This window comes from Ruditapes philippinarum, unplaced genomic scaffold (genome assembly GCF_026571515.1).
Source record: "Ruditapes philippinarum isolate M1 unplaced genomic scaffold, ASM2657151v2 ctg9040_1_1_1_1, whole genome shotgun sequence".
Lineage (NCBI taxonomy): Eukaryota > Metazoa > Mollusca > Bivalvia > Venerida > Veneridae > Ruditapes > Ruditapes philippinarum.
The window spans coordinates 3,654-17,077 of NW_026853769.1; the positions used below are offsets into that span (position 1 = coordinate 3,654).

The window sequence follows — 13,424 nt, forward strand, 5'->3', positions numbered from 1 at the left end:
TTTTGTCTTTTATAAATCAATCATAATACTCGGACGATTATGGAAAATGTCACTTAAAAACACAAATACGAAAAATAATATTTATATGAAGTACCTTGGAGTCCCTCTAAATGATATAGAAATATATGTGTCATGGGTCGTATAATCATGTATTTGTCAAATCTTTTAAAGCGTTGATAACCTATATTTGTTATCAAAAAGTTAGTTTAGTATAAACCTCTTGTAAACAGTTTGTATTGAAGGAAACCATGCCGTATTTGATCTTATTCTGTAATGTATAAATGTTATTTTACTTCAATTTTGCATTTAATTTAACTGAAAAGTGTTTTTAAATTGTAGCTATGAATTTTTATTCCTTGCTTTATAAAATACTTAGTGCGCAAACGTGATTTGAATGCAGTTTTTCGGCGTTCTTTAGGGATTCTGTTTTTTATCTATTTTATGGTCACATTAGTTTAATTTGTGCCTTATGGCGGTCGCAAAAATTCGCCCGTACATATAATCAAAGATGTTATGTCTTCAATAAAGAAAGTTCAGCACGACAATAATGTTGTTTGTGCATGCATGCGGTATTTTTAGTTCCTTAATTTTTTATATTTTTCTAGTTGAGTGTTTCCAGTATTCCTATTTGAATACTATATATTCACCCTAAGGATATGTACTTGCTTTTTAAATTTGTGCTTTGACGCCTTATCTGTGATATGCAGGCTTCATAATTTCTGATCGTCCTTCGAAATTACGTTTTGTTTTGTTCTGCCCATTGTTTTTTCGTATAAAGCACCAACATTCTTTTACTTCAGGACAGTAAGCCGCTTTTTTATGGAAAAGCACTAGCGTGTCATATTGAAGGTTCCATGAAAACCGCTTTATGAACACATCTGCTGATGTATCCAAATTCAAAACTTCACAAATTTCATTTTATAATGTTGAATTCTCCTTCAGTCGATGCTAGATGGCATAGACGGTATCGTACACTTTTTATTACCGTCCGTGAACAGGCTCAGGCAAACCGAACTGGCAACAATTTTACTTTTGCCGTTTTGAGCTGTCTTTACCGATACTGCCTTTTTCTGTTTTGAAGAAAAAATATCTGCGGAGTTCTCGTGAATATTTCATGCAACAATCACTTAAATAGCTAAATTTTCACCCATTTTAATGTTACTAAAAAATTGTATAAATACGCCATGTTGATATATAGGCCCTAGTTTGATAAAGACTAATATGTGGCCATTATTCAATTTTATTTAGAACCAGTTAGTAAATACATTTGCACTGACATCTGTTAATCTTGTTTTGTCTCCTGGTTTCTTTAGTTTGTAGCTGGTGATGGTTGTTGTGGTTTTGTTGGCGACGGCGACGGCTGCTGCTGCTGTTGTTTTTGTTGTTGCTGTTGCATTAAACTAGATTGCATATGTTCCTTTATTCTTCTCAAGCGCAAACTCATATCACACAATAAAGGGATATTTTAGCATTCATCTTTTATTATAATTTAATAAAGTTAGCAAACTTTCTAGACAAAATAGTGAAACACAGACTCCTTTTAGAGTACTCATCACGGCAAAACTGGAACTGTTTCATGCTGGATTCATGAACGGTACTGGAAATTGCAAGCTACCGTCCATGGCCCCTTGTACCGACTTGAGCAGAATTCAACAATATACATAAAATGTTGAAGTTTTTAACATTGCCGTCAGCCGATATGTACGTTTAGCGGTGAAACATGTTAACTTATGTATGGTGCCCAATTAGAAGAATTAGTGTGCCGTAAACGAGAAAACAATGGGCGAAACTTATTGAACTTTACAACAAAGCAAATTAAACCAGGCAGCAAGTTATATGTGTGGTGATAATAAATATTTATAAAATATGAAAATAAGATCAACTGCTGTGCTGCCTGTTTCTGTCTATAAATATACAATATTTTCTTATTCTGCTTGCAGGGTTATACAGTTTGTCGGCACTAGTTGGTGTGCAGGGAGCCGGGAAATCTTGTGATGATATTGATCCAGAAGCATGCGCTAGTATGGCCAAACAAAATCTAAACTTGTGTTCGGAGCCTGTACTATCACAGTCAGCTTGTCCAAAGTTTTGTGGCAAATGTCGTAAGAAAAAAGCTTTGATGACTAGTAAAAAGTGCAGGATAAAATTAAAATATTGTGATTGACAAACAGTACAATAATTAGTTTTTGCTTAATATAATTTTCGCGGCACCAAAGCGATATCTTAAAACTTAAAAAAATGCACGTACGTGTTGTTTTCGATTTCTCATCATTTCGCCCATAAATACTCTTCTTTATTTACGTAATACTGTTTTCACATACAAATCATAATTATATATATACTAGGCTGTATTCACATTTATATAGACAATAATCATCTATATTTACGTAAAGTTATACCTATTCTATTTTATTCACAAATATCTGGTATTGTTTGTACAAATCATTATTATATAAATGAAATATTAAAAAATATTATAAGAAATAAAATGCGTTTTTTTCTAGAGAAACATATTTCCACTTTCTTCTAAATTAAGCCAATACACAAAATTTAAGGGGGAGACTTTCAAATTGTAATGTCAAAATGTATATTATAAAAAGAGAATTCAAGTGTTCTTTCTAAAATTACATGAAAAGAAAACATGAATATCCTCTAATTATTTTTTTACATACTACTGTTTTCATTATATTTACCTACTACTTTAGGGAGCATAAAATAAAGTTAAAAATTTTATGAAATCGATATTATTCTAGTCGATAAGAAGAAGAAAAGGTTTACAAAAAAAAGAAAAAGAAAAAAAAAACAACAACAACAAAAAACTATACATACTATACTAGGGAGCTTGATATAAAGTTATAATTTTATGAAATCTAAATGACGCTAGTCGATAAGAAGAATGAAAGGATACGAGAAACAAGTCATGAAATAATTAATTGAAAGAAATTTCTGTTTTTATAGCAACGACCTGCTACAACTGCAACATAACTAGTCCCGACGTGAGCTCGTGTAATACAGTCACGTGTGACAAGAACACGGTAATACAACTATCACATTATTTTGTTTAATTTTGAACATCATCTCTGAAGTATTGATTTTTGCACATTGTCAGTCTCAAAGCGGTATTTGTGTTGTTTCCAACGATGTATGTCTTTATTATTGTTAATTGTGGAGACTCATTTCGTATGACCTAGTTTATTATCGTCATTAGTAAGTATCCCTTTCCCCAATTTTTACCATTACCATCATTACTTATTATTGAAATTTTGCAAAATAACCCAAATATATAAAACGTGAAAGAAAGAGTTCAGGTTAACCTTGATTATGAATTATCTGCCCTTTATTTTTTTCTAATTAAAAGCACAGGTGGCAGTATCAGTGTTTGGACACCCCACCCCTATCTGCCCCTGGACCCCTACTACAACCATGAAAAAAAAAAACAACACTCTAAGGCTAACCATTAGGCACCAAATACAAAACCACCGATGAAATTATACATAAAAAAATTTCCACTATCAAAATTATGGTTATAGAAAGGTGAAAGGCAGATAGGGGTGGGGTGTCCAAACACTGATACTACCACCTGTGATTAAAAGCAGATGATTAAAAAAGGTCGGATACATCTTCCTTAAACTGTCTCTGTTGGACGAGTCTGTGTGTAAAGTGGCTTATAGGATCAGAATAGTTCACAACATTAATTAATTATAACCTATTTTCACACCATCATTTTTGACAGAACTATGTTACAATATGGATTTTATATGGAATCTTGAGATATCAAACACGACATAAAGGCTAAAAAGAGTACGATGAACGTTGGTATAGATTAAATACATTTCAAAATGAAAACGAGGCTATATGGAAAACAATAGGATTTAACTCAATACAGGATTGGAGCAGTACCTCTAGACGCTTGCAGAAATCATGATCACAAAATAGACATATATCTTTTTTTATCGCCGATTTTTACTTTTTTCGTTATTATCATACATAAATCGGTATGAAAAGGTGAATTAGACCTATAAAAGTTTATTCCTTTTGGTAAAAAGGCAAGATTTTAGCATTTTCTGATTCAAGCGCCTTGCCGGGTATATAGCGGAATACGGTATTAAGTATATTGCTCCAATCCTTTTTTTTAAGTCTCGCTCAAAACAATATGCATTGTATATATTTTTTTACTCTGGAAATAAAAAAGAGAACAATTGATTGTTTGGATAATGGTTTATACTGGAAAGCGGTGCAAATTTGGTGGAAAAGTTGAAAAATCATGGGTTATAATTTTCAGTGTGCAAAAAAGAGCTTTTCACGCAAAATATGTATTTTGAAGAACAAAGCTATTTTACGTATTGTACTAATGTGGTAGTGGTGTTTTTTTCAAGATGTGTTTGGTAGAAATGAGGAAAATAACAAAAACTGGACAAGTTAAATACAGTCTCGGGTGTGCAACAAAACATGTAAGATTGTTGTTTTTTCTTTACTTTTAGTACTTGAAATTCTTTAAAATAGAAAGAAATTTTAAACTGTTTTGTCAAAAGTAAAGGATTTGACGTGAAGTACAATAGTTATTTCGCAACTGTTGGAAATACATGTAGTTGGCATATCTTTTAATCCTGACTATACTTAAGCAAGAAAAGAATCTTTTGTTTGTTAAACTTTCTGCGACAAATATGTAACTCAATAACAGTTTCAATATTTTTTCCGCAAAAAGTGAATATACTTACTATTCTGCAAGTATTGTTATTTTCGACTTCTTCAAACAAGAGGAGACTTAGTTTCAATAGCTTTCTCATTGTGTCATTACCAAAACATGTTGTTATTGAAATGGTTGAAATTGTGTGGTGTTTTCGGTGCATTGCTTCGTCAAAAGAAGACAGTTTCTGAATAAAACGTAGCTCATGTTTTTGTTGTTGTTAGGTAGTTCTGCCATTCTCATTCTTACAGTTTTGTGATAATGGTGTGAAAAGGGAGTTAGATTCAAGATCTCTGACCATTGACTGTTGTGATAAAGATTTGTGTAACGTTCCTTTAGCCACGACTTTAGCATCGACAAAACAAACAACCACTGCAACACCGACTCCAGCATCGACTGCCACAACAACAATAACTCAAACAACAACTGAGACAACTGTTGTGACAAAAGGTATATCGGATCATATATAATGACAGGAAATACGGGAAAATGCCCAACAATTTGAAGAGATACTAACATTTATTTATCTATTCTATCAAAAGAAATGTTTTTGGGGTTTGAACTAAACATTCTGGCATATCAGACAGGATTATCTACCTTTTACACTGGTGCTAGAAATAACCTGTCTTACATCCCCATGTAAGACAAGTCGCGTGCTTTAAATGACTTCATTGCAGCGCGCCTTTTATGAATAAATTGCGTTCTTATCATGACGTCATATTACCGTTATGAATGTAGTTGTAAGTTCATAGGCTACTTTAAGAAAAAAGTGCATCAATGAGAATATCGGTTTTTGTAATTTCTGGTCTGAAAATAATCGATATGTGATATGCAAGAAAAAGTATCAAACACCGGCTGCAAGAAAAAGTATCAAACACTGGCTGTCGGTACAGATGGGAAAATCTAGCTCTCGGGTAACTGTGAAGCGGAAACGCGACAGAGCCTCGTTACCGCCGTAAACAGTTACTCTCGAGCTAGTTATTCCGGTCTGTACCGGCAGTCGTTGTTTGATTCACCTTGTCGCTAGCGAGGCACGCCAAACGCAGTGTTATCGGACATTCGTCTTGTCGTCCTGTCGCTCACGATACACGCTAAACGATGTGCTGTTGTGCGGCGTGATGTGGTGATGTCACATTGTCACTCAAATCAAATGAAATGATTGGCTATTTGTATATATATGAGCCAAGCGACAGGTAGACATCGCAATAACGCGCCGCACGACAACGAGCCCTTTATCATGCCTAGCTAGCGACACGGCGAAAGGCGATTACGACATAATTATGTTGTATTGTCGCTATCGACAACGTTACGTGCAAAGTGTACTAGATCAGCCTCCAAAGAAAACATTCACATTACCATTTATTGAAAAAGGATACTATTATGGTCACTTTAGTCGACCATTTTTGTTTTGGCATATTTGTTATGTAATTCGTGTACAACCGGAACACAAGAATGAGAAAATGCAACAATGCGAAAATGAAACAATGCGAAAATGCAATAATGCGAAAATGTAACAAGGTGAAAATGTAACAATGCGAAAATGCAACAATGCGAAAATGTAACAAGGCGAAAATGGAACAATGCTTGTTGTACCATTCTAAAAATATTTGAATTGTTTGTGTTAATTTTATATTTGTGTATTAAGTTTTATTGTAAAATATTTTCCACAGATCCGATTCCTTTACTGTAGCCTGATAACATTTATCATTATTCGTCAATTTTCTTATCTTACATGAATTAGAAAACCATATATAAACCATATATAAGGTAAATTGTAGTTGAGTATAGTACAATGTAGAGTTTAGTTTAGTTAATATAATTATGTTAATCATATCGGTATAATGGATTGTGTTCTCTTGCTTGTTTTGGCCTCAAACTTGATACACCAATACAGATAAGTTCAAAACATTGACGATCGAATATTGATACAAAAAGTGTTTGTAGGATTGCAAAACTGTTGTACAAGTTTATGTTATTTTGTTCTAAAACTGTTCCATATTTTTTTCTTCCAGCTCTGAACGTTTGTCATAATATTTCTTGTGTACATGGCACCTGCAAACAGTTCGGAACAGTCTTCTATTGTGTTTGCCAACAAGAATGGACCGGTAGAACTTGCAATTCACGTAAGAATACATAACAGTATATCATATTTTGACGAAAGCACATCATAAAGATTTGTTTGTCATTTAAGCTAGAACTTCATGTAAAGCGGGTCTGGCGCGGGTAACACTCTGGTTTAAGTTTTACGTACGTCGTCTTGTATAGTTAAATGTCTCAGCAATGACTTAAAAGATAGTTGCTTGTTATTTCGCATACTTATTTAAAATCACAAAAGGAGGTCACTTTCCGAAGCCAGAAACTGATATAGATTTTGACAAAATTATGACCCTTTGTGAACTTACAAAAACTTATTTGTAACATTTTCTGTTACTGAAGGTAGTCACTCAAAACTTGAAATAATGCATGTATATGTCTTTGTGACTATAAGTAGAAATTACTTCTAAGCCCTACAGCCCTTCAATTATGACCATTTGTAATCTCGGAAAATTTCCTGGTTCAGACTTTATTGCAAACCTATTCTCTTTACACCGTAATTGGATGTCACTATCTAAAGGCCTATTACTTTGACATGATTTTGTAATGAATAATGACTTCTGTTGACTAAAAGATTTCTTGGTAGAAGTGTTAAATTCAAAATTTTCTTGAAAAAAGTTTTCATTTCAACATCTGGAGAAATTAACTCCACTTAATTAAGCTAAATAAATGTTTTGGGGCCATAATTAGAGATTATTGCCCGAAACCCACAACAGGCTTATCTGGTTGAGATAGACCATAACTCAAACAATGATTTTGAATGAAAACAAATAAAGGCAAACAGAAAATTCACAAAATCCTATATCAATATTCAACACTAAGAAATATGCCATATATTTCAAATAAAATGTTCCTTTTTGTTATTTTCTTCATAATACAGGATTTTGTTATACTATCAAGCACTGACAGTCAAGCGCACTGTCTACTATTCCAACTTTTGTATTGACAGATTACTTATTTTTATGGGTGTTTTTTCTTTTTTATATTCTTTTTTTGTTGACATTTTGTTGTTGTTTGTTTTATTTTTGCTGTGGGGTTTTTTGGGGGGGGGGGGGGTTGGTGGATGGGTTTTTTTGGCGGATGGAGGTGGGGCTTTTCATTTCAAGCGATATAGCAAACCCTTTTTTATACATCTTTTGAGTTATCACAATATAAATTTTTTCTAAATGTTCTTCTTAGAAAAAAAATCTCAAAGTCTCTCCAAATACATCTACAACTTTGGAAATATTATAAAGTACATATATTTCATAAATTTAAGTCAGTTATCACTTTCTTTCAAGCCAACTATTGTGTTTCACGTCCTTGTCAACATGGATATTGTACGAACAATTTGCTGTCGTATAAATGTATTTGTTCAACAGGATATATGGGGAATCACTGTGATAAAGGTACGTTTTATTTCGGTTCCCGATTAATTTGGGTGCAGATTAAATATTGCTTTAACCGGTGTTAGGGGGTATAACAGATGTTGCAACATTCATTATTTCTTATAAATATGCCTTTATAATATAAAGTATTTTACAAGACTCTTGAATCGGTAATATTGAAGATTGAATACCACTTAAGCCGCTGCTTGTGGCGTTTAAGATATTGCACTTTTTTCATTATTTCTCAATGTGCATTTTTAATACAAAATCATTTTTATTTCCATAATTTAACGGTACCCTTTTTATTTAATTTGATCGTTCTTGTTACATCTCTACTTTCCCACATAATTTTACTTTTCTGCCATATAAAGGAGAGGAAAGCAGATTCTCTAAAGGATATTTTAATACATGCCCGAAAATAATGAATAGAAGCATACTGTGATGCCGTTGGGTTCGTCCGTGTATATGTCAGTCTATCCGTCCGTAAGTACAACATCCTGTTATTATTATCTGGTCAAATCATTAACTTCAGAAAGAATAAAATAGAGAGAAATAAAGAATCCCTAAAGAGCGCACAAAACCTCAAAATTGAAATGTTGCAGATTCGTTTTGAATGAGCCTGTTCATGGACGGTTCTTGAAAGTGTAAGTTACGTCTATAGCAGAAGTCTAAGCAGTTTTCAACATTTATCTTGTAATAAGTCTAGGTTTACTTCACATAGTAGGAACATTGCCGATGGCCCGAAAAGAATTCCGATAGATTTTGAGGTCATTAGTCAGTGTCACAGCTGTAGTTGGTGTAAAACATAATTGTGAGATTGATAATATTAGAAGTAATAAACCTTAGCTAGTAAACATTTCAATGTATTTTGCCAAAGACCAGTGGATGATCCCTCGGACCATGAAGGTAAAAGGTCAATGTCATAGTGACCTCTATTTAAGTCCAATCAATAACTTTAGAGGGAATAAGCCATGCTTTTGTATCTATGTAGAGAAACAGCTAACGACAACTAGATGCCCGAATTCATGTCGCAAGATAAACGGTCAAGGTCACAATGACATTTTGTCCTTTATCTCCTTTCGGTAAATTAGTTAAAATTGAAATAAAAAGATTCAAATTTTGCTAATTGTCACTTTTCCGGGGCCAGGTGGTGATGAACACTCTTCACTGTGAGGCCATTTGGTTAAGTTCACAGTAAAACTGTGTAAAATCCTTATTTAATCAATAGGGTTTCTTCAGTCAAAAAGTTGTAAATATTGTAAAGCATTTTTCATGACAAATCTGCAGTTGTGAAAGGCAACGAAGACGTATAGTATAAATGTCGTATGGACATAATCTATCTAAACATGTTTAAAATTATTCACTATCTGATCTTGCCAAATTAAATGTGGTTCGTGTGGCAAATCAGCTATAACGTTAAACTATAGTACAATTTTTTGCAAACTAATTCTTTTAAAATATCTATATATATTTTTTTCTTTTCAGTAATTGATTATTGTGCTTCAAATCCCTGTGTGCATGGACACTGCACGAATAACTTGACGACTTTTAAGTGTAGTTGTTCGTATGGATATGAGGGAACTCGCTGTGAAAAAAGTAGGTTGTATCCTCCTGTTTTCACTTTGTCTATAGACGTAACTTCTTTCTCCATTATTTGTCAAATGCAGGACATTTTTGGTTAGTAATAGCAGGCATTAAATATCGCCACCATTTTCGAAATACAATTTCTCCGTCTTATCTTCATTCGGCATTTTTCTTTTAATCACATGACAAAGATGATATTTTCATTTTCTTCTGGCCACAATATATATATCACATTATTTGTAAAGATATTTTTCTATCCTCTACATACAACATTGCCCCCCCCCCAGCATGTCTTGTGATATTCCATAACAAACCACATGTAATCACTCTTTTTCATTATTTCGTTTTAGTTTGCAGCCGCGACCTTCTTGTCATGATCGACCTATCGCTTTTAAATTATCTATCGACTGTGCACTTCCTGCAAAACTTAGTCAATAAAATGCAGATAGGATCTAACGGTGTGCTGATGGAGGTGGCGAGCTTTGCAGATTCTAGTGTGCACAATAGATGGAGACTTATATCGTATGTGTGACTATAGTATTTATCCGTTAATTTAGTTACTTTCATTAATTAGAATAATAGGTGAAAAGGTATATAATTTAGTCAAATATTACCTCGTTACACTCCTTATTGGGCACATTTGTAATATCCACATATATGAAAAAAAATTACATCCGCTTTTGGACGAATTTGTCTTACCCTTGTTAGGGCAACATTTATAATATATGTATAAAAATAATGCCTTATCCAATTTTTAAGCAACAATTAATGCAATTAAATGCACATGAACATACATGTTTAATCGTATATTATAAGTTTTTTGACCAATATTAGCAACGTATATAATAACGTATATCGTAATATATATATATATATATATTGAAGGTACACCTCTAAAAGCCGTCTTATATCCGAAATCAGGAACCAGCTGTACCATTCGGTTAAGCTTCCACCTCCGGACATATATGCACCAGTTCATAGTCTAAACATGCAAGGAACCAGTAGAATTGGTGATCGTGCTAACGTCCCGGATGTAGCTTTGATAATTACTGGTCCTTTCAGACATACCTACTATAACGTCAAATATGAAGCGGAAAAAACAAATATTAATATACCTATAACTACCATTGGAGTTGGCAATGTCAATACACAGATGCTTGGATCTATCGCCAAAAACAGTGCCCATGCTTTGACTGTCGGAAGGGTAGACGACCTAGTTGACAATGCATTTGTTGACAAAGTTTTGAACCTTCTCTGCTCGTAAAACATATAAGTTCAGTATATATAAAGAAATACATAAATAGAATGTAAAATTGTGAAAAATACAAATGAAAGGAATAAATCTATATATTAACCAGCTTAAGTTGTGTCATACTTAAGATAAATCAGCTATAAGAACTTCATAAATGTAAGCATATTCTACCACTTTTGAATGTCCTTTAGATCAACAAAACGTTAATACAGTTCCTTAAGAAATTTAGCAAAAAGTAATTATTTATAGAAACGAATGTTTAGAAACGAGATTATGCAACGGTAATTGGTTTAATCTCAACAGCCGTCATACAGATGATTTACCATATAACTGATTAGGTCAAAGAGGTCATTGCTTTTCAGAATTTTCTCCATGATTACATGTTACATCCGCCATGCAATTATGTTTGGCGATGAACATTATGTATGTTTATGCAGAATAAATATTGAACTGAATTTACCGTAGCTAGAACAATAAATGTATCGTGTTATTACGTTGTTGACCACTTAATAATCGCAATGTTAATGTTAAAATTTTGCATGCAGACTTTATTTCAAACCTATTCTCTTTACACCGTAATTGGAGGTCACTATCTAAAGGCCTATTACTTTGACATGATTTTTTAATGAATAATGACTTCTGTTGACTAAAAGATTTCTTGGTAGAAGTGTTGCATTCAATATTTTCTTGAAAAAGGTTTTCATTTCAACATCTGGAGATATTAACTTCACTTAATTAAAGCTGGGACCATAATGAGAGATTATTGCCCGAGACCCATAACAGGCTTATCTGGTTGAGATAGACCATAACTCAAACATTGATTTTGAATGAAAACAAATAACGGCAAAGAGAAAATTCACAAAATCTTTTATCAATATTCAAGACTAAGAAATAGGCCATATATTTCAAATGAAATGTTCCTTTTTGTTAGTTTCTTCATAATATAGGATTTTTTTATATTATCAAGCACTGACATTAGTCAAGCGCACTGTCTACTATTCCAGCTTTTGTATTGACAGATAACTTATTTTTATGGGTGTTTTTTCTTCTTTTTTTTTCTTTTTTTTGTTGACATTTTGTTGTTGTTTGTTTTATTTTTGCTGTGGGGTTTTTTGGCGGGGGTGGGGGGGTGGATGGTTTTTTTGGCGGGTGGGGCTTTTCATTTCAAGCGATATAGCAAACCCTTTTTTATTCATCTTTTGAGTTATCACAATATAATTTTTTTCAAAATGTTCTGCTTAGAAAAAAATTTCAAAGTCTCACCAAATACATCTACAACTTTGGAAATATTTATAAAGTACATATATTTCATAAATTTAAGTCAGTTATCTCTTTCTTTCAAGCGAACTATTGTGTTTCAACAATTTGCTGTCGTATAAATGTATTTGTTCAGCAGGATATATGGGTAATCACTGTGATAAAGGTACGTTTTATTTCGGTTCCCGCTTAATTTGGGTGCAGATTAGATATTGCTTTAGCCGGTGCTAGGGGCTAAATGCTGTTGCAACATTTATTATTTCTTATAAATATGCCTTTATAATATAACATATTTTTCAAGACACTTGAATCGGTAAAATTGAAGATTGAATACTATTTATGCCGGTGCTTGTGGTGTTTAAGATTTTTGCAGTTTTTCATTATTTCTCAATGTGCATTTTTAATACAAAATCATTTTTATTTCCATAATTTAACGGTACCCTTTTTATTTAATTTGATACATCTCTACTTTCCCACATAATTTTACTTTTCTGCCATATAAAGTAGAGGAAAGCAGATTCTCTAAAGAATAGTTTAATACATGCCCGAAAGTAATGAATAGAAGCATACTGTGATGCCATTGGGTTCGTCCGTATATATGTCCGTCTATCCGTCCGTCAGTACGAACATCCTGTTATCATTATCTGATCAAATCATTAACTTCAGAAAGAATAAAATAGAGAGAAATAAAGAATCCCTAAAGAGCGCACAAAACCTCAAAATTGAAATGTTGCAGGTTCGGTTTGAATGAGCCTGTTCATGGACGGTTCTTGAAAGTGCAAGTTACGTCTACGCCCAATATCAACAGTTTAAGCAGTTTTCAACATTTATCTTGTAATAAGTCTAGGTTTATATCACATGGTAGGAACATTGCCGATGGCTCGAAAAGAATCCCGATAGATTTTGAGGTCATTAGGTGAAAAGTCAGTGTCACAGCTGTAGTTGGTGTAAAACATAATTGTCAGATTGATAATGTTAGAAGTAATAAGCCTTAGCTAGTAAACATTTGAACGTACATTGCCAAAGACCAGTGGATGATCCCTTGGACCATGAGGGTTAAAGGTCAATGTCATAGTGACCTCTATTCAAGTCCAATCAATAACTTTAGAAGGAATAAGCCATGCTTTTGTATCTATGTAGAGAAACAGCTAACGACAACTAGATGCCCGAATTCATGTCGTTA

The 13,424-nt window shown here is 33.1% G+C and overlaps 1 protein-coding gene across 1 annotated transcript; it reads left to right on the forward strand.

Moving 5' to 3' along the window:
- Window positions 1-1,979: 1,979 nt before the first annotated feature.
- LOC132737801 (neurogenic locus notch homolog protein 1-like) lies at window positions 1,980-11,009 on the forward strand. The gene is made up of 9 exons (XM_060725149.1): window positions 1,980-2,102; window positions 2,959-3,035; window positions 4,377-4,451; window positions 4,939-5,137; window positions 6,700-6,810; window positions 8,062-8,169; window positions 9,634-9,744; window positions 10,083-10,254; window positions 10,618-11,009. Exons 1-9 carry the CDS (start codon window positions 2,024-2,026, stop codon window positions 10,994-10,996), a joined length of 1,311 nt encoding a protein of 436 aa, XP_060581132.1. The 5' UTR covers window positions 1,980-2,023; the 3' UTR covers window positions 10,997-11,009.
- Window positions 11,010-13,424: the final 2,415 nt, after the last annotated feature.